Source organism: Rhinolophus hipposideros (genome assembly GCF_964194185.1).
Source record: "Rhinolophus hipposideros genome assembly, chromosome: 10".
NCBI lineage: Eukaryota > Metazoa > Chordata > Mammalia > Chiroptera > Rhinolophidae > Rhinolophus > Rhinolophus hipposideros.
The window spans coordinates 8,717,574-8,738,212 of record NC_138056.1 but is presented as its reverse complement, the minus strand read 5'-3'; the positions used below and the strand labels follow the sequence as shown (position 1 = coordinate 8,738,212).

At 55.0% G+C, this 20,639-nt stretch overlaps 1 protein-coding gene across 1 annotated transcript in view; it reads left to right on the top strand.

Annotated features, from left to right (window-relative positions):
- The window catches only part of FADS2 (fatty acid desaturase 2), a 32,003-nt gene extending 15,093 nt beyond the window's left edge, over positions 1-16,910 (top strand). Inside the window, exons 5-12 of the mRNA XM_081064089.1 lie at positions 791-916; positions 7,516-7,576; positions 7,986-8,062; positions 13,150-13,247; positions 13,497-13,593; positions 13,937-14,016; positions 14,756-14,881; positions 15,245-16,910. Coding sequence (XP_080920215.1) covers positions 791-916; positions 7,516-7,576; positions 7,986-8,062; positions 13,150-13,247; positions 13,497-13,593; positions 13,937-14,016; positions 14,756-14,881; positions 15,245-15,296 — 717 coding nt within the window. The 3' untranslated portion in view covers positions 15,297-16,910. The remainder of the gene's footprint in view (positions 1-790; positions 917-7,515; positions 7,577-7,985; positions 8,063-13,149; positions 13,248-13,496; positions 13,594-13,936; positions 14,017-14,755; positions 14,882-15,244) is intronic.
- Positions 16,911-20,639: the final 3,729 nt, after the last annotated feature.

Sequence of the window (20,639 nt, the reverse complement as noted above, 5' to 3'; positions counted from 1 at the left end):
CACCAACACTCCCTGCGCCTATCCTTAGGCAGCCATTAATCTTTCTGTCTCTAGATTTCCCTATTCTAAACATTTCATATGAATAGAACCATATAACATGTGGTCCTTTGCGACTGGCTTCTTTCCCTTAACATGAAGTTTTCAAGGTCCATCCATGTTGTAACACGTGTCAGTAGTTCATTCCTTTTTAAGGTATGACCAGACAGCATTCCATTGTATGGATCTATCACATTTTACTTATCCATTTATCAGCTGATGGATATTTTGAATGTTTCCACGTTTTAGTTATTTTGAATAATGCTGCTGGGAACATGCATGTACAAGGTTTTGTGTGGCCACGTGTTCATTCCTCTTGAGTATACACCAAGACCACTTCTTACTGTCCCTGAAGCCTCTTCTGCTTATACAACGTGGGCACATAGGAGACGTGCACTGGCTCACACCCGTGTGGAGGCCCAGACCCGGTGCTGGTGGAGTGCAGAGACCACGCCATGCGGTGCGTTGCCAGCACTCCTCACCCACCATCACCATCTTACGATTGGGGAAACAGACCCAAAGGGATGGAATGATTTGGCTCCACTCAGAAGTCCTGGCCACAGGGGCTGAGCAGCGTTCCGGACTCAGTACTGGCCGGGCCACGTTTTTTCATGGGCTGAGACCTTGTGTGTAATGGAGAAGTCAGCCCTGAGTGTTGGAGGTGCTAAGAACTGGTCCTGAGCAGGACCAGTCCCAGGTGAGCTCAAGTCCCCCCGGCAGACTGCACTGCTCACCCCCATTTCTTCCCCCACAGGGTGCCTCCGCCAACTGGTGGAACCATCGGCACTTCCAGCATCACGCCAAGCCCAACATCTTCCAGAAGGATCCTGATGTGAACATGTTGCACGTCTTTGTCCTGGGTGAATGGCAGCCCATTGAGGTACAACGAGGGGGCCATGTTGACATGGGACGTGTTTGGCTTGAGTGGGGAGCAGGGAAGGAATCCTCTAGGGTGACTGTTGAGACACGTCTGCGTCTGGTGTTTCCATGGGAACCTCCCCTGGCACCCTGAATTATTGAAGCTGAAATTTCTATGGAATGGCCGGCCTCCCGTGTCAGTAACGGACGCAGCTTTTTATCAGAGGGTTAGATGCCTTCCTCCCTCACACTGTCCGGGAAAGAGCGTTTCCTGGCTTGTTTCTTCCCAGGGGAGAAAGAAATCTGGTTCTAGCTGGCGGGAAGGCACAATTCCAGGACTCAAGCTTGGTCCCCAAAGGCCAGCTCAAGGAAAGCTTATTTGGAAATTCACAGTCCTCGACGCTTGTCATGGTCTGGTCCAACCTGCTTCACTAATAGATGACAAAGCAAGGCTTAGCGGCAGGAGGGGATGTGTTCAGGGACATAGGTAGTGGTCAGTCTAGGATAAGGAGGTCCCAGATCTGACAGCTAGTCATGACAGCTCGCCACACTGCCTTATTTTCATATTAGTACATTTTTATTATAAATATAGAACATACCTGTTATAAGCATTAAATGGCACAGAAATATATAAAATTTAAGAGTCTCCTGTTATCTCCACCACCCCCCTTTGCCCCAACTGTCTTGCAACTGAGGGTGACCACTGTTCACAATATGCTGTATATTTTCTATGTGTGTATAAACATGCATAGATCTGTTATTCAAATACAAAAGTTAAAACTTAAGATATGCAACTTGCCGCCTCACCAAACACGGATCTCCTTCCACGTTGAGTCCAAGTCTGTCGGCCTCTGCCTGGGGCTGTCCAGGGCTCTGCTGGATTTTTATACCGTGACGTAACCCACATTATTTTATGAGACCGGAAACTTGGTGTTGCTAATTCTTAATTTCATTTTAGTAAAAACACCCCCGATGCATATAAAGAATGTCTTCATTTGAAGTGGAGCCTCTTTGTGACAACCATTTTCCAAAAACAAAAAACATCTACATGTGCTTTGCTTTTTGGAAATCCACTGATGACGTAAACCAAAGCTGAGAAGGTTCCTGTTGCTTCCAGGCAGATCTTAGCATCACAGGGTGGGGCACAGAACGGGTTCAGTGAGCCCTCACCAAGCAAGGCACCCGCTCCTCAGTAAGGAGCAGTGTCCTGAACTTCGTCGTGTTCCCAGCAGTGTTGGCATCCAAGGCTTGGAACAAGGAGAGGAGAGAGTCTGTCTGCTCCCCCTGTTCTGCTTTGTACCCCCTCTCTCCCGTTTCATGTCCACCCAAGAGAGTATGTGAGCAGAAACATGGGTTTTCTGTGACATTGTCAATTCAGAGGAAATTAGCCAAAACTGAGAAGCGTGGAGTCTCTGGCCAGGCTGGCATTTTTTTCTTGCTTGTGTTGTTCTTCTAGGAAAGTTTGCTCGTTTTGACTGGAGGTTCTCGATAGTGAACCTGATTAACTTGGGGCCTTCTGATACGTGAAGACAAAGGCTTCCCTTTCTGGGTGAGGCTTCATGTTGTAGAGCTGTTGGCTGTCCTGACAATTAGTCTCTGTGTCCCTAACAACAAGATCTAGTCTCACCAGTAAATGCTGGCAAGAAGGCGTCCCTGCTTTCTGAGTGGTGGCCAGTGAAACCTCTTCCAACATCTCTCTCTAGACACTTCTCGAATGCTGGCTTTGGGGCACGAGATGAGTGGAAGCTTTGGGGGCTGTGGTAATCCAGTTGCCAATGGCATTGAAAAACCACGGCCAGGGCCACTGTGCTCTGTGAAATCCTCTGTCACATTCATAGGGGAAAGGCCAGCTGTTACTGGGTTCCTGGTTGAGCTGCGCCCCAGTGTCCACGGAACTATTCTTCCCTGGAAGGGACTCTGGTGACAGTGGGTCTGATGGCATTTGTCCCATGCCAGGCCCACACACGACACCAGGGCCACCCACTTGGCCCTGGCCAACCAGACTTCAGGTCTTGAGCCAGCCTCCAGCCCCCAAACAAGGAGGCCAGTGCCTGTATCTCTGAGCACAGATAAACAAACCAGCCCAGCCAGGAGGTTCCAAAGGACTGCTCAGCACGCAGAGATAAAGCAGGGGTCTCAGCAGTGAAGCCCCTCTCCTAGTGAGTTTTCTGGCTTCCGGAAGCGTTTATTTGTTTTATGTACAAGATGTATTCATCTTTATCTTCCATGTTTTATAGTTTCACTTTCAAATGTTTAACTTTTGCCAAATGGGATTTGGCTGAGACAGTGTTCTACCTTCACGTATCTGCTTCTGAAGCCCAGCGCCCCATCTGGGCTGTGTGTCCCAGTGCCCGGTCTGGGACACTGTCTGGGTGACTTGGACATCACACCGATTCATCCTTGGCACTTAATAACTCACTGTAAGCTTGTAGGGGACTGACTTTCCTCTTCTAGAAAGAAGGTACATCTTTATATTCAGCCTCTCCATCCAGGAATAAGGTGTCGTTCTTCATTTACTGATGTCTCCTTTTATATTTCTTGGAGGATTTTATACTTTTCTTTATATGTCTCATGGGTATTTCTTGTTCAATTTAATCCTAGATATTTTCTATTTTTGTCACTGTGATGATGATTTCTCCGGTAGTCAGGAAAGCTCTTGCTATTTGGCTAGTTATCTGATGTCCACTTATGCCTCTCTGGGATTCTAGTTTGTTTTCAGTTGATTCTCTTAAGTTTCCTGGGTAGACAATCATATCCTTGAAAATAATGAAGATTTAGTCTCTTTCTAATAGCTCTACACTTACTTCTGGTTTTGTTTTTATGGCATTATGGAGCTTCCAGAACAGTATCAAATAGCAGTGCTATCAGCAGTCTGATAGTCTTTTTTCTTTGGCCACATCTTAGAGGGTAAATGGTGAGGCCATTATCCCTATAGCACTGTAAGTGGGCTCTCAGAGCTGTAAGTGTTTCTGCCTCCTTGCCTAAGATGCTGCTTTTCCACCCATCAGGGATGCCCTCTCCACCCCTCCACCTGTCTACCACCGACCTCCAGCCTTTCTGCTTCCTTCGTCATGAACAGGCCAACGTGACCCGTCCTCCCTTGGAATGACCATAGCCCTCCTCTCAGGACCCATGGACGGGGGTCTGGGGTCTTGCTAGTCTGCGCATGCCCGATGTGGCCGTGTTGCTCATTCTGCGAGTGAGTTTGTAGGTTCCCAGAGCTTTGCGACAGCTCCCCTCCCCCACTCTCAACAGACAAGGGAGGCCCTTGTCCTTCCTCAGACATTTTGTTCCAAAGCTGAAAAGTCCCCTGCACATGCCCCTGGTATAACCCAAGCCTGGCCTTGTGGTCCATGGAAAGGCTGAGCATAGGAGGGCCAGCCTGGCCGGGGCAAAGGGTTGTGGACTTCCAGGAAGCCAGGCCACCCGTGCTTGCAGTGCTCCCCCTCCCTCTGCCCCTGGCCTGCATCTCCTGTTAGCCTCAGCTTGAGAACTTGTGAAAGCAAGCCCTGTGTGCCACCATCTCCTTCTTGGGATCTGGATACAACCAGCCATCCATACCTCGCCCAAGTGAAAGCACCCTCTGTCCTCCCCGCACCTCCCCTCTGACAGCCCCCCCGCACCCAAGCTTTCTCCCTGTGTGTGTGGTGAGGACTCTCCTGGAGGAGAATAGATGGGGGTGGGGGGGTCCCAGTGGGGAGGAGGGCAGACGCGTGCTTAGTGAGTCCATGGGCCTGGCAGTGCTGAGTACTGCATGCAGTCCTTGCTTAACTGTGAGGCAAGAGCCATCTACAAACCCATTTTATACATGGAACAATTAAGGCTGAGAGAAATGAAATAACTTGCTCAAGGTTATAGCAAGAAAAGGCAGCGCCACCATCGAAACCCAGGCTGTCTGGCTCTGAGGCAGTGTTCACGGATCCTTGGGACCCTGCCCAGGGCCACCACCTGGTGGACACTAGGGAAATGTGTTTGTTGGATCTCTCCGGATTTCTGGTGAAGTAAGAAGCCAGGAGTCCTCCTCTCAGCTTGGTAACATTCTAAACTACGTCTCCTGTCCCTGCCCTGCCCCCGTGACGTACAGGCTGGGTGTTAGCAAAGAACTGAGCATGTGCAGCTGAGAGCCAGACAGTCAGCCCCACTCGCTTGGCCTCAGCAAACCACAGTTGTACTTTCTGGTTTTCAGAGGAAAACTAGTGCCGTGGGTCAGCCATACCCGGACAGGTGGCCTTGCATTTGCCCTAACTCAAGATGGGGACAGATGTACAGTGTCGTTTAGGTGTGTGGCCACACACAGGCGCACATGTAACCGTGGCTAAACTTCCCTTCACACTCCCTAAGTACTTGATACCCACTTCATCCTCTGGTCCCTCAACAACCCTGTGAAGTATCCATCATACCTCCACTTGACAAGTAAGGAACCCAAAGCCCCTGGCTGGGGCGGGGGTGGGCCTGGGGGTGAAACAATTTGCTCAAATAACAAATTCTTTCCAAATCTCGACCCTGGGCCTCCGAAGCCTAGGAACCTCAGGGTCTAATGGAGAGGCCTGCCACTGCCCAGGGCAGAGACCCATCAGCCCCCCACAGGTCAGTCTGGTGCATTGAAGGGACTTGCATGGGAGCCAGCAGTGGTCACAGGCCTGGGGCAGCTGGGGGAGTGTCAGCTCCTGTAATCTCTATTACCCCCTCAAAGGTCACCACAGATCAATGAAAACAGTGTGCTTCTGTGCAAATGCAGCTTCAAAACAATTCCCCAGTGCCCCCTGCCAGCAGTTTGGTCACCTAAGTACTGCTATAGGGACCCTCTGGTCTCCGCCCACCTGCCTGGGCTCGTGCAACCTTAGTGTATAGAGCCTGACTAACCCAGAGAGGGTCCTTTGAGCCTGGGGCCGTCCCCTGGGGTGACCTGTGGGGCAGAGACGTGGTGGCGAGGGCTCCTGTCCAGGCCTGCACACAAAGGCCAGGCCTGGGCGCCTGTTTCCTGGCTTCTGGAGGAGATAAGAACAGGAACCATGGGCCTGTTCTGTGGGCCACATGCTCCCCAGAACCCTGGGCAGCTTTACTCCCCCCGCGACTGGCCACTCAGGGAGCACACCCCCTGTGCTACCTCCACCCCCAACCCCCAACCTCTGCGGAGAAATCATCCCAGGCTGCCTCTGAGGCCTCCCTGGCTGGGACCTCTCCAAGGCCGGCCTCAGTCCTGGCCTTAATAACAGTCTTCAAGCAAATGGACAGACTTTCTGGGGACGAGTGAGACCCCTGCCAAGGCGCAAGAGGCCACGTGGAACTAAGGGATTGATTGATTCTGGTGGTGCTTCAGCCGGGTGTGTAGTGACCATGGCTGCTGGCACAAGGACAGGCTGGGCTTTGTTCCCCGCCAGGTCCCCTCCTTTCAGGAGACTGCGAACGCTTCCCTCTGTGTTCTCACCTGGAGAACGGGACACTGTCCTGGACAGCGTCCAGGCTCTCTCCATGTACCTCGCTTTGACTTCCTAGCAATAAGTGAGAATGGACATGGGTGGAGGAAGGTGGTTCTGGCCTCTGGGCTGGGGGGCGGGGGGGCGGCTGAGGGGCAGTGTCCCGGGGTCAGCACCTGGTATTTATGCCCACGTTCTTTTTCGTTGATTCTTCTTAACAACCAGAGATGGGGATGCCAAATGGGGTTCAGACGGGCAGAGTGACCTGTGCAGGGTCTCGGCCCTCACCAGGGCTCCCCACACAGCCCCCAGCATGGACGTTCTGCAAGCAGCATCTTTGGGCCTCAGTCTCCAAGGAGCAGGGTGGGCTGGTGGTCCTCAGGGAGCTGGGCTTTAGAATGAAAGGGCTTCAGGGGCCCTATGGAGCTGTGGTTCCCCCACTGGCGCACGCCCAGTGTAGTCTGAGCAGCTTTGCACACTGAAGATGCCCGGGCCCCAGAACTGGGCCTTCTCGGAGTATCAGGGCATCAGGCTGCCCAGGGGGTGCAGGCTCCAATGGGGAGGGAACTGGTGCCTGCGAGGCGTGATTGGCTGTTGGAAAGTGCAGGGGGCTCCAAGGAAATAGATGCTCCCCACCTGGTGGACTTTTAACAAATCCCCAGGCCTTTATCTGGGTTATTTTGGTCACTGCAGTCTCCGGGGAGCTCTCCAGGGTGACCCAACAGCGTTCTCGCTCCCAAAGGGGTGGAGACTGGCTTAGCTGCTCCCTCTGGGTGCCTGTGCCCCCTTGTGAGTTGTTTAGTTGTGCATTCACATAGCAAACATTTATTTGGTGCCTGTCCCATGGGATCTGAGTCACCTTTCTTAGGTCCAGACCCCAGCTGGGCCTAGTTCTCACCTGGTCTTGGGCAGTGACTTGACCTTGAGCCTCAGCTTCACAAATGCCAGCTCCTGGGCTCGAGGAGGAGTGCAGGAGTTGAGGCCTGCACGCAGCATGGGGCTGCCACTGTTAGCTGGAGCAGCCGGGAGCCCAGAGGGCCAGAAGGACCCAGTGTCAGGAGGCCCAGGGTGCAGATTGACAGGAGAGGGACAGAGGCCCCCTGAGCATGAGGAGGTGATGGTGGCTGTGGAGTGGGTGGGGGAGTGTGTGGGAGGCTGGGCCCCAAAGGCTGCCGGCTGCTCACAATCTCTGTTCTCTCCTCAGTACGGCAAGAAGAAGCTGAAATACCTGCCCTACAATCACCAGCACGAGTACTTCTTCCTGAGTGAGTGCTAGGGTGCCCCACAACCCACCCCAGACCCCTGCACACCAGAGCAGCCATTATTCTCCTCCCAGCTGACACCCTTTTCAGACTCAGAAAGTGACACTAAACCTATTAGAAAAGGAGGGACCAAAGCAGCCGCCCTGTGCAGACCCCTCCTGGCTCGTTATAGTGACGGGGTACAGAGTCCCAGAGACTCAAACACATGCTCTGTGATCCTTGGGTGGGGGCTGGACTGGGGATGATGCTCCTGCTCCCAGCCCCCTCTGGGGGCACCAGGGCCCCTGCTGCCTTTGCCTGTGAGCCACAGAGCTGGGCACCCCGCTCAGTGTCCTGACTGGCTCCTCCCCCGTGCCAGCCGGATCGGGTGGGAGAGGGCGCCTGCTAAGCACTTCTGCTCTCTCCCCTGCAGTCGGGCCGCCGCTGCTCATCCCCATGTATTTCCAGTACCAGATCATCATGACCATGATTGTTCGCAAAGACTGGGTGGTGAGTCAAGGGGCGCCCCTGGCCCAGGGGTGTGGGGAAGAGGACCTGGGGGGCCTGCACCGTGTCCCCACGTGTCTCTATGGGACCCCAAGCATCTCCTCTGGGGGTGTCTTGTCACTCTCAGGTAGGGACCTGCTCTGAGGCTGCCAGGACCCGGGAGGCCATTGCACCCCACTCCTAAAGAACACACACACACACACACAGGGAGTCCACTTGTGAGACTGCAACTGCCGTCGCAGAAACCCCTCAGAAAGTTCCTGAAGGCAACGTGATATGAGCCAAAGTTGGCCCACTCAGCTGTGGCTCTGTCCTAGACATTGCGGCCCCTAAGACTCATGAACTAGGTCACACAGCACTTTGCTTGGTAAATGGAAAGCAGCCTGGTGGTGGCTGAGATGACAGGTGTATTAGTTTGCTGCGGCTGCATAATAAAGTACCATATGCTGAGTTCCATAGTCAGTACCACGGTCGGTTCTGTGCACAACGGAATTGTCTTGTCTCACAGTCTAGGGACTAGAAGTCCAAGTGGAGCTGTGGCTGGGGTTGGTCCGCCTGAGGCTGTGAGGAAGCGTCTGGTCCGGGCCTCTCTCCTTGTCTTGTGGATGGCCGCCACCTTTTCCACGTGTCGCTTCACATTGTCTTCCCTGAGTGTGTGTCTATGTCCCAATTTCCACTTTTTATACGGACACTGGTCATAGTGGATTAGGGCCCACCCTAATGACCTCATCTTAATGAATTACATCTGCTGCGACCCTGTCTCCAAGTAAGATCACGTTGTGGGGACCTGTGGGTTAGGACTGCAACGTATGCATTTTAGGGGACACAGCCCAGAGTAGAGCACCAGGCTGGGAGGAATCTCCAGATTCTTCCCCCCCGGACACAGAAAGGGACCCTGGAGAGGGGCTGATCGTGTGACTGGTGTGCGAGGCCATCCTTGGCTTTCTGTAGATGTCTAGGGATGATTCTGCCTAAGAGGCTAGTGTTCCCACGAGGGAATGACCTGGATGGAGCAGCCACCGTAGGCAGAGCCTGCTCTGGGCCAGTGAACTTGGCAGTTATCGCTGGTCGTTTGTGTTTAACCCAGTTTCATAAATGAAGATATCGAGACTCTGAGAGTTTGGGACTTGCCCAAGCAGTGGGTCGGGCTCTGGAACCCAGGCCTCCTCATGCCACATGCTGGACCTTCTCTGCCATACTTCAGCCACCAGTCCCTCTCAAAGAACAATACCGTGTATTTGTATAGCATTTTAAGGGCCTTGAAGCACTTGTCTTACGTCCTGTCTTTGAAAGTACTGGTAAAGGGGCCCTTGTGCCAGGGGCTGAGACGCCAGGTGGTTGGGGAGGAGGTGTGACTCTCGCAGTCTTTGCCAGCCCTGGGCTGGTACAACCTGTATGACTCACTTCTAGGACATGCTTTTTCCCCAAAGTGAGCATTTCATCAGTACTTCGACTGTCTTCCAGGAACAGTCAAGCGCTGCCGCCTACGTTAGGTCATTTAACCCTGGTTCACCAACAAGGCAGGAACGGGCTGGAGGGACGGAGTTTTTGCATCAGTTGAGTGGTAGGAATTTGAGCTCACGTCTGCTCCTATGGTGACTGCTGTTTGAACTTTTGCACGGGCCTCACCTGGGCCCTGCAGGGAGTCATGGCTGAAAAGGAATGTGAGCCCTCTGAGCTGGGTCAGGTTGCTGCCGGGAGTATTTTGATCTGCTTTTCTGGCAGATGACTCCTGACATGAATATTTAATCTTTTTCTACTGTGTTTGTTCCCGAAGGAACAAAGCAATTAAATAGGGACAGCGGGCAAGGAAACCAGACTAGTACCTGAACGGGAACAGATGGCAGAGCCGGGGACATTTGATAGGGCCACTCAGGCCTTTTAGGAGCCCCCTGGCAGCGTGGGGAGCCCCTGTGGAAACAGAGTTCAGGCTGGGGGGAAGGCCGGGCCTCCTGACTGCTCCTAGACTTGGCACCCCCCTCAGGAGCTCATGACCACGTGGGTAGAGACATGCCCTGTGCAATGATCTTCTGATTGACAGCAAGCTGAGGTGTGACCTGGGGCAGCGGTCCTCAACAGACACTATTCTTGTGGGCCTTTTAGCAATATCTGGAGACGTTTTTGATTGTCACAACTCTGGGAGAAGAGACAGAGGGCTACTGACATCTAGCCAGGGTCACAGCTAAACATCCTACCATGCACAGGACAGCCCCCCACAACTAAGAATTATCCAGCCCCAAATGCCACCTGTGTGGAGCTTAAGAAACCTTGGTCTGGAGAAGACGGGTGGATGCACTCTGAGGAGGGCGCCTTTTACAGCTCTGCCAGCGCTGCCAGCAGCCCATCCTGGAGACGCCCCTCAGGCCTCACCTTGCAGGGAGTCCGCTGTATCTGACACCACTACCTGCTCCCTCCTGCAATTCTCCCTGTCGGCCGCCAAGCCCCCTCTGCTGGTTCTCCTCCACCTCTCTGTTTCCCTACATCTCCATCACGCCCCCCCAAACCAGGGGCCCGTTGGTCACAGATCACTCTGCACAAAAATAAATCGGTACGCATACGTCCTCATTAATATATGTGTACTCACCACTGTACTACATGCACACGAAAAAGAAGTTAAAATGAACGTGATGAAAAGTAGGAGCAGACCTCATGACATCTGCTCCCTCACCCCCTTGAAGATCACCACATTGGCCCCGAGGTCTTGCCCTGAGCCCACAGCTCGCCCTTCAGACTCTTCCTTCTCCAGCCCCTTCCCAGCTGCTCCTGTCCCTTTTTTCTGTTCACCTGATGGCACTGACGCTGGGGAACAGCCTAGATTCCTTATGACCAAGTAGTCCCCAAATGCAACTGCCTCTGCCTCCCAGATAGTTCTGGAATCTGTCACCTCCTCATGAGTGCTATGGGTCCTGGTTGGGGCCTCCATCATTTCAGGCCCAAGCAACTAAAAATAACCCCATCTCTGCATCTCCAGTTGGCAGAGATCTAGATAGGATTGTTTTGTCATTTCAAACTCAGTGGTTCTCCACGGCCCATGAGGTAGAGAGAGGTCCATCTCCCCAGGCAGACGTGACCGGACTGGTCTCCCCCCTCCACCTCGAGCACTTGTACTAGAGAAGATGAGACATAATCTGTATGTAAACAATAGCGCAGCACACACCCGCGGCAGTCTCCCCTGTCTGGGCTTTTTGTATCCTTGCCTCTTCGTGAATGTCCTTCCTACTGTTCTTTGCTTGGCTGACCGGTGGTGTATGCCAGCCCAGCTCAGGCACCACCCCCTAATGGAGGCCTTCCCGAAATCCCAGGGTCACGATGGGTACACGAGGGAGAGCAGGAGACCAATGCGAGGCTCCTGCTGTGGTCCAGCGGAGGCACTTGGACTCGGGACCCCACGTTCCCATCGTTCCCGTAACTCTGTCCTGTTCCATGTGATATTGAAGGAACCTCATGAGTCTGGCTTTCCAAACACAAGGCTTCTGAACGGCCTCCTTTTGCTCCCATCACCTGACTCAGCCCCTAACACAGAGAAGGCATTCACTGAACGTTTGTGGAGCTTAACTGCACAGAGCTGAGTTGAAGGATGAGTTTGCTGAGCAGATGAGGGGAGAAGGAGCCTCCAGGCAGATACAGCCAGACAGACTGCAACAAATCAGAGCACAACCTGGCCGGGCGCACGCAGGTCGGGACACTGGCTGCAGATGAGGGCAGGTCTGTGGGCAAGCATGTGAAGGGCTCGTGTGTCCTGCCCAGGGACTGGCTTTTATCCTTTGTCCCCTGGCGGGGGAGGAGGTCAGTGATGGCGTTGAAGATGGTGGTGGTGTGGTCCAGTGTGCATGTTAGGGAAATCTCTGGTGGCAAAGTGGTACAGGGGCCTGGCTGGAGTCTTTAGAGCTGATACTATGGGCTTTCATTGTTGCAATACACATTCAAGCCACGTGGAACCTCGGGGGGAGGTTCTCTTCCCTGTCCTGCAGATGGGGTAACTGAGGCACAGCTAAATAAATCATCTGCAGCTACACAGAGCCACTGGTGGGGCTGGAATTCGTGAGGCAGCCTGACCTGGAGCCTGTGCTCTGATCATTACCCTGCCGAGGCTCTGAAGGGGGAAAGGGGTGGGGGTCCAGCTACTGCACGAGCATTCCTGGCAGAGGAAAGAGTCAGTGCAAAGGCCCTGAGGTGGCTGGGGAGAGGTGTCCTCAATCCCTCATAGCTCTGGGCTACTCTGGGTAGGGTGGGAGGGTTAGCAGGAGAGAGATGCGGTCTGCTTGGTGTTAAGAAGGTCCCTCTTGTCATGGGTGCATGAGGGACAACAGGAGACCAATGAGAGGCTCCTGTTGTGGTCCACCTGAGGCATTGGACTTGGGTGGCAGAGAAGACGTAGAGGGCCTGCCAGTGAGGCTGCCATGGAGGGTGGAACAGCAAGGGCAGCGGGATGAGGCACTTGCCAAGGAAGTGAGAGAAGATGCGCTAACTCAGGGCCCTGTTATCGCCCCCGTGAGGGGCAGGAAAGGAGAGTGGAGCAAAGAAGGGGCAGGAGGAGAATCGGGTGGGGGAAGAGGCCCAGCAGTATCAGAGGTCACTGGGAGGGCCCCGAGGTAGGGATGGACCGTGTCCCTGGCCTCGGTTCTCCCTTACTGTCATGCTAGAGTGAGTGTCGAGGAAGAAGTTCCCAGGTGCGGATGAGTACAGACAGGGCCGCAGAGCTGTTTGTGAGCCTGCAGGGTGTCAGGGAGGGCGTGTGTCGTCAGAATCCCCGGGACCAAGACATGGCTGCTGACCTCTGGCCCCTCCCCATGGCTGCTCCTCAGCTGATGTCCCTTGGTCCTCATCCCTGTTTCTTTCCCTGAGAACAGAGCACACAGCTCTCTTCCTGCTACCAAACACTCAGCATTTTCCTAGAAACACAGACCGTCACACAAACCCTGTGTAAGCAGGCATCTGCTGCTCCGTGGGCCTGGTGCCCAACTTCTGCGAGGCCAGCTGGGGACACCTTTGCCTAGCGGGGCATGTGAGGTGCTGTGTGCACACCTGTGGTCAGGACACGATGCCAGGGAGGGCGGGGCTGTCCCACCTTTAATTGTTTCTCTTGGCAGGACTTGGCCTGGGCCATCAGCTACTATACTCGTTTCTTCATCACCTACATCCCTTTCTATGGTGTCCTCGGAGCCATCCTTTTCCTCAACGTTATCAGGTGCCTGACCTTTGCTGATTAACCCCCGGGCCCCCGAGCATTGGTGTTGATGGGGGCAAGGGTGCCATGAGGAAAGGCCCAGAGGTCCCCACGTCCTCTCCTGAGCCTCACGTCCTAGCCCCTCAGGGTACCCCCTGCACCTGCCCTGGGCTGCATGGCGTTGGGAGGGAGTAGCTGTTCCCACCCTGGCCGGGCCCTGTGGAGAGCAAGCGGGCTGGCGCTCCAGCGCTGAGCCGCTCTCTCTCCAAGGTTCCTGGAGAGCCACTGGTTTGTGTGGGTCACGCAGATGAATCACATCGTCATGGAGATTGACCGAGAGCCCTACCGTGACTGGTTCAGCAGCCAGGTGAGGGCAACCAGAGCTGGTCACCAGGGCCCTGTGTCCTTGTCCTCAGCCCCCAGAAACTTGGCTGCCCGGTGGACCCAGCACCGGACCCAGCTGGGCTTCCCTGGGGCTGCCTGTGTAAAGACAGGCAGCCCTGCTGGTAGGCACAGGGCTAAGCAAGAAGGGGTAGCAGGGCTCTTTGGTAGGGACCTGTGGGGTATCTGGGTGGGCTGAGGACTCCTGGCAGAACAGTGTGGTGTGGAGAGGAGGGGTGTCCTGAGGCTTTGGGTAAGGCTGGGCCTTATGGGAAGGAAACGAGGCCCTTTGTTTACTTCTGGCCACTCATCCCTCTTCCCCTGCACAGCTGGCAGCAACCTGCAACGTGGAACAATCCTTCTTTAACGACTGGTTCAGCGGGCACCTCAACTTCCAGATTGAGCACCAGTGAGTGCGGGTACAGGCGGTGTTGGGGGCAGGCGTGTCACATACAGTGGGAGGGAGTGGCCACCAGCCCCATCTGAGCAGAGGGCAGCATTTGGGGGCTACCTCTTCCCCCTGGTGAGATTCCCCCACTCCCCCACCCACCCCTAAGCCCTAGAGCATGCTCCGCAACCAGCCTCACTGAGGCCAGGGTGGGGTTCCCTATGTCACACACTCATAGTGACAATCATCCCATCATGTGTGGCCGGAGCTTTGTAGTTACAGAGAATTTGCACCAGAATCGCCTTTGATCCTGTGAGCCTGGCAGGGCAGGGTGATTGATCTCATTTTATGGACATGGAAACCGAGACCAAGCTAAGTTAGATAGCTTGCCTAGAACTGACATGGCTGAGGGGCTGCCCCCGCAGACTGCTGCCCTTCATCTTCACCTCACCCCTGGTTACTGTTCCTTTTTCTCTCACCCCCATCTATTTCCTCACCCCGCTCTTTCCTTTTTTTTTTTTTTGTTTTATAAAAACAAGGCATTCTGTCTCTAGCCATCCAATTCCTTTCTCGTCCCCAGAGCACAAGCACACCCATCTACAAACAACCCCCCCACCGCGATTTGCCCCTCCCCCACATGTCAGCCGCCCCAGTGGGCACACAGAGAGCTGTGGACAGGGTCTCCCTGGGCCCTGGCCAGCCTCTGTGCGCTATGAGAGGAGGCAGGGCCATACTCACATTGCCCCCACGCTCTCCCCAGCCTTTTCCCCACCATGCCCCGGCACAACTTCCACAAGATCGCCCCACTGGTGAAGTCTCTGTGCGCCAAGCATGGCATCCAGTACCAGGAGAAACCGTTGCTGAGGGCCTTGCAAGACATCGTCGGGTAAGGGGCGAGCCCACAGCTGCCGGGGCCCCTTGAGGTCCTGGGGCACAGGCACAAAGCCAGGACTATCCATGGTGGAAATAGCGGCAATGACAAGAAAGGCCGAGTCCTGCTGGCCCAGGTGCCCCCACCAGGCCACCTCCATTATTAGGATTGCCCGGCTTCTCTCTCTGGGCTGGATGAGGACCCTCCCTTTGTCCTTCTCCAGGGGGTGTCCTGGGGAAGCCTGTGCTGGCAGCCCCTGGGTGAGGGCTGAGAGGAAGCACCTACCCCCAGCATGACCTCCCCAGCCCGTCCACTTGCCAGGACTCCCTGGCCCTGCCCCTCCTGGTCCTGACTATTCCCATCCCTTGTTCTTCCCAGGTCCTTGAAGAAGTCTGGGGATCTGTGGCTGGACGCCTACCTCCACAAATGAAGCTACAGCCCTCGGGCCACCCATGGGGGAGGGGGAGCCGGTGGGGTTCATGGTCGAAGGGAGGGATGGGTTTTTGTTCTGAGGTGTCCATGAGGCTGGGGTACCTGCCGGCTCACAGGCCCATCTTTGCTATTTCTGCCATTTTTCTCCCATTTTCCCTTCACTTTGCCCTCCAACACCGTCCCTCATGGGCCCTCTGTCAGTCCCTTCCGCCAGGAGTACAGAGAGGGCTCTGTACCTGCCTCCGCCCTCCGCCCCTAAACATCTGCTAGACCAGCCATCCACAGACGTACCTAGACCCCCCCTTGCAGCCTGGCCTCCATCCTCCAGGCCTCACACCTCCCTGTTTCTCCCTCAGACACTCTTGGGGTCCATGGGACTGGATCCCAGCTGGGCAAATGGCTCCCTGGCCCTGTAGGCCTGGCTCCACCCTCTGATGGCGCACACCACGGTGTGCCCTCTTGTAGGGAGGTGCTTTGTGCACCAGGGCCCCTTCCCACTGCTGGGATTGGTACCTGGGGCCTCCCTGCGGGTGCCACTTTTTCTAAAACTGTCCAAGCCCCGGCCCTGATTCCAGGCTCTCTTGGCCTGTAGTGAGTGCGTCCTGCTCAGACCTTGGGGCCCAGGGAAATGTCCTCCTTGCCCCACTGGAGGCCTGTGACCCAGGCTTGTGCAGTTCCATCCACCCTATTCCCACCTTCAGAGCCTGTGACCTTGGGTCCCAGGGGACAGTGCCGCAGAGGTAAGGGCCAGGTTGGGGGGCCAGCTGACCTGTAGGTTCAGCCCCATTCCCCACCCCCATTTAAATGTTGTCCTAGTTGGGAAGCCTGAGATTCTACAGCAATTAGACCCGTCTCCAAAATGCCGTTACCTGCCAGGCAGCCATATTGGGGCTGCCAGTGTGCACAGGCGCGCTCCTCTCACTGTCTTCCACTCTTGTGACTTTCACTGGTTTTTTAAACTTTTGCTACAGAATACATTCTGACGGTGGGGCTGGGCCTTGTGACAATCTGTCTTTGATTACCTGCCCTTCCTGGACTCCCCCAGGCCCCATGGCGGGCTGAGCCAGTCTCACTCACTAAGCCAGTGTGGCCCTGACGGTCATTGTCAGGGCCACGGCTGTCAGGAGGGCAGTGGGGACAGAGAGGGAGGGAACCCCAGAGGCAGTGACCCCGAGGAGCTGGGGGATGGATGGGACCTGACAAGGTTCAAATGGGAAGTGTGATGAGGAATTGGGGCTGGAAGCCAGGAGCTGAGGGGACAGGAAAGTGAGAAGGGCGGGAGGGGAGTCTGCTTCCCTGGGAGGGATTTAGAGCCACTGTGTTTGGAAGCCTAACCCACTAACCAATATTTAGCTTCCAGGGAGGTTGGGGCAGGAACACACTCAGAGTGGGGGCCTTTGGGAGAAGGCTTCCAGTCCCCCAGCTCTGGCAGCCCGGAGGGACCAACATCTAGTGTGACGTACCTGTGAGGCCCTGCTGCTGAGCACACAGGCCCATGGAGCTGCTGTCCCTCCCGAGGCAGACGGATCCATAGGGAACTGATCCTAATTTTTATCATGTTGCTTCCTCAGCCCTACATTTTTTGGAAATAAAAGACGTAATTTTATTCTCACTTCCTTGATCAGCGACTGCCTTGTGCTCCTGCTTATGCTTGGGGGTGTGGGCTGGAGGAAGGGCAGCAGCAGGAACTGGGGCCTGGGCACAGGAGGAGGCGCCCTGGCACAGGCAGCCCTTTTCCTATGACCCCTCTCTGCCCTGTGGTCACTCTACCCCATTGCCCTGCTGTCGCTGCTCATGAACTTCCTCTCCCCTTCCCTGAAGTGTGCTCCAGGCCAGGAACTTTGGGCAAATGACCCAAATAAATTGGCCCATCTTTTTCTTCCTGGGGACTCAGCAGCTCATACCAACTCAACTCCAGATCACCACTGGAGTCACATGAGGCCTCCCAGAAGCTTTCTGGAGGGTGGGAAGGAGGGGCTGACATAAGCCACTTTCCTGTCACCTTTATTCCCATGTTCCCGTCTTCATCCTGGAACCAGTTGTGCGCCCACAGCCTCATGTGAATTGGCTTCTGCCGGCCTCTGCTCTGCCTGCTTCCTGGTCAGTGCACTGGTGCTGGGGGCAAAGAATCTCAAGTTCTAAGGAAAGCCCTGGAGACGGACGCTCCCATCTATGGCCTCTGTGCCCATGCAGTGGCTCATTTGGTCCCTACACCCTGGGGGGAGGTCTATTTTCATCCCAGCCCAGCATCACTGACCAGTTCATAGGTAATATCACAGAAACTGGGTCCTAGGTCTGTCCGACACCCAAGCCTGGAAGAGTCCGAAGGAATATTCCAGGGGTACTTGTACAGTTTGCCCCACCCTGTCCCCCATGCTGCTCCCTGATAACCTATATGGGTTGCCTCAGTGGGCAGGTCAAGCCAGGTGTGCCAGGGAAGGGCCAAAAGGGTCAGGGTAGCCACACCTCAGGGGCTCCCTACCTAGCCTTGTATCTTCCCCGGCTTCAAAGTATACCCTCACCCCCCTCTTGCTTGGCCTGGGACCTCCATGTAGTCATTAGGGACAGCCAGCTGACCCCTGTAGGGTGTGCATGGTTCCCCATTATGCGCAAGGACTCAGCAGGACCGAGGAGCAGAAGCAGCCCTGAGCCAGGAGGCAGAGACCCACCCTGGCACACTGGGTGGCCTTGGGTGAGTCCTTAGCCCTCCCCCAGCAGTCTCCCCATTTGTATGGTGAAGGGACTGAGCTAAGGACTCCAAGGATGTTGTCATCTCAACACCTGTGAGCTCTTGGCCTCGCCCTTCTGTGAACCCATTAGAGGACGTCAAGGCTGGAAGAGCTTGGGGAACATTCCTCTTACCTGTGCCTGTGTTCTGCCTCCTACCTGGACTGGGCCTGGCAACCTGACTCCCGGGATGATACGGTCCAGGCTCCCCACCCCTGCCACCAAATAAGTCCAGGGTCTATCACAAGTGACACCCAGGATCCCGGGGACAGTGGCTAGGTGGACGCTGCAGCTGTGAGGGCACCAGGTAAGTCTTGGTTTAGGTCACTGGGCACTTGGATCTTCTCTGTGACTTTTTCCTCCCCCCACCCCACCTCGCCCTGAAGTATTGCCCTTGGGGCAAGAAGCTGGGGATACCTGTACGTGCTCTCCTGTTCCCATACTTAGCTGAGGCTCTTGCCCAACACGATGGTGGATTTCTGGTCCCCACCCCCTGCCAAAGGTGTGACATCCTAACAAGCAAGGCCACAAGACCTGAAGCTTCTATTCACAGGTGACAAGGCTGAGACCAGAGAGGAAAGGACTGGTCTGAAACCACTTGGTGACAGCAGCTGGATCAGGGCAGGCATGCGGGGTCCTGGTTCCTCACCCAGCACTCCCGGCATCTCCTTCACCCGCTGCAAGGGAAGGGTGTTTCCCAGACCAAGATTTCCCCCCACCCCATCTTGTCAAGTGTCAGACTGTTCCGTGAGGCCCAGTGGCTGGTCAAAGAGGTGGAGACAGTAGAGGGAGTCAGTTCCTGTGGAGAAGACAAGTTCACCCATACTGAGGTGGCTACCCTGATAAAAGGGTGTCAGCATTGTGGCATGTCACATGCAGGGTGCCAGGCCCAGAAAAGGAGCTGGCAGCGCAGCCTGGAATGTGTGTGGACTTGGAGCCCCAGAGGCGGCCAGAGACCTGGCAAATTCCTCAGGTGTTACCTGGATACTCAGAAAACCTGGCCCATTGGGAGGACAGAGGAGGCCCTTGGTGAGAAGGGGCAGGGAAGAGGTGGTAGCCATCTTGGCTGGGCTTGGACTGCCCTTGGAATGACCAGCCGCTGTTCACTTGACACAGTACCTTGGGCCAATCAGGACCCTCAGCTGTTTCCAGCTGTGTCTTCCCCAGACAGGTCTGCCCCTCTGGACAGGGCGCAGCTTCTCAAAGAGCCCGTGGTCTGATACCTGAGATGAAAATGATAAGCTGTGGACGCCAGGGGTGGGGGTCCTACAACCAACTATGAAGAAACTAAGGCCCATTGGAGGAAGGTGGGCCCCCGGGTCAGAACTCCGGAGCTCATTTGGCTGGACTTTGTTTCTAACCAGATGGCCCGTTCAGAAGCAGAACAAGTGGCTACCTAGCATTTGAGGATTTAAAGATCATGTCTCTACTATCCCTCACCATGATGAACATGTTTCTTTGAATTTGGAAGGCACTTAGATCTTCCTTCCAAATCATCTTGTTCAGGAGCAAGTATCTGGAGAATTAGTGACAGGTACCGTGAGTTTGGGAAGGGCCAAGGAGACCCAGGCAGCCAGGTGCTCCAGGACCTGAGGGGGAGGGGTGTGTGTGGGAAAGACCAGGGAAAGAACCACGACCTGTCCTGTCACAAAGGAATTTGTTCCTGTCCTGTCTCAAAGGAATTTGTTCGTCACTCCTACAGCCCCTCCCAACATCACAGGCTAGGGCTGGTTCTTGTGAATCTCCTTTCCCATCACCTGCCCGGGCCAACCCATGGAGAGTCTTAGTTAAATAAATGCTGGTTGACTAAAGAAGCAAATGAACAAGTCGTGGCTTCCCTCAGTGGTTTTGCGTTTCCTCAGGGCCCAAGACGCTGTGCAAACCATAAAGCAGGGACAGGGGGTTTCTTAGATGTTCCATCTAGGCCTTTCATTCCTTTTACAAACCTGGCCCCTGCTCCCTAAGTTCTTGCTTGACCACTGCCTAGGAAAGCTACAGCTGGAGAAGGGAGCGCTCAGCTCAGCAAAAGGGTGGTGACCTGTCCCCAGGCACTGTAGCATGGGGGACAGAGTGGGACAAGTGCAAAGATGACCCTCCAGGGGAGGATTCCAAGCAGTAAGGAAAGATCGGGGGGGCGGGGGCTACTTGAGGCCAGGAGGCCTCCCCAAGGGTCCTGTAAGCAAGTTCCTAGGCAACTACCCACTTTCAGACAGGAGGGGGCACTTCCCACAGCTACCAGCAGGGGCAGCATAGCGTGGCATGCCCCACGATGGTTCTAGACGCCCCTGGGTGACACTGCTGGCTCAGCGTTTGTGCTGGAGTCCAGGGTGTTATATCTCCCTGATAAATGCAGCAGAGCCACTCAGGAAATGCATTGTCTGCCCAGGTAGGGGATAAAGGAAATGACCTCACAGGGCACCAGGAGTCTGCAGGGTTTCCACAGGTGACCACAGGTAGGGGACTCCTGGCAGTGGGAACAGCCTGCCAGGGACCCTGAATGCAGGACAGCTCTGGACATAGGAGTTTGCTTTCAAGGCAGGAAGTACCTTTCAAGGAGGAAACAGGCTCAGAAACAACAAAGGGCTTGTCCCAACTCAGAGCAGGTGGTGGCGCC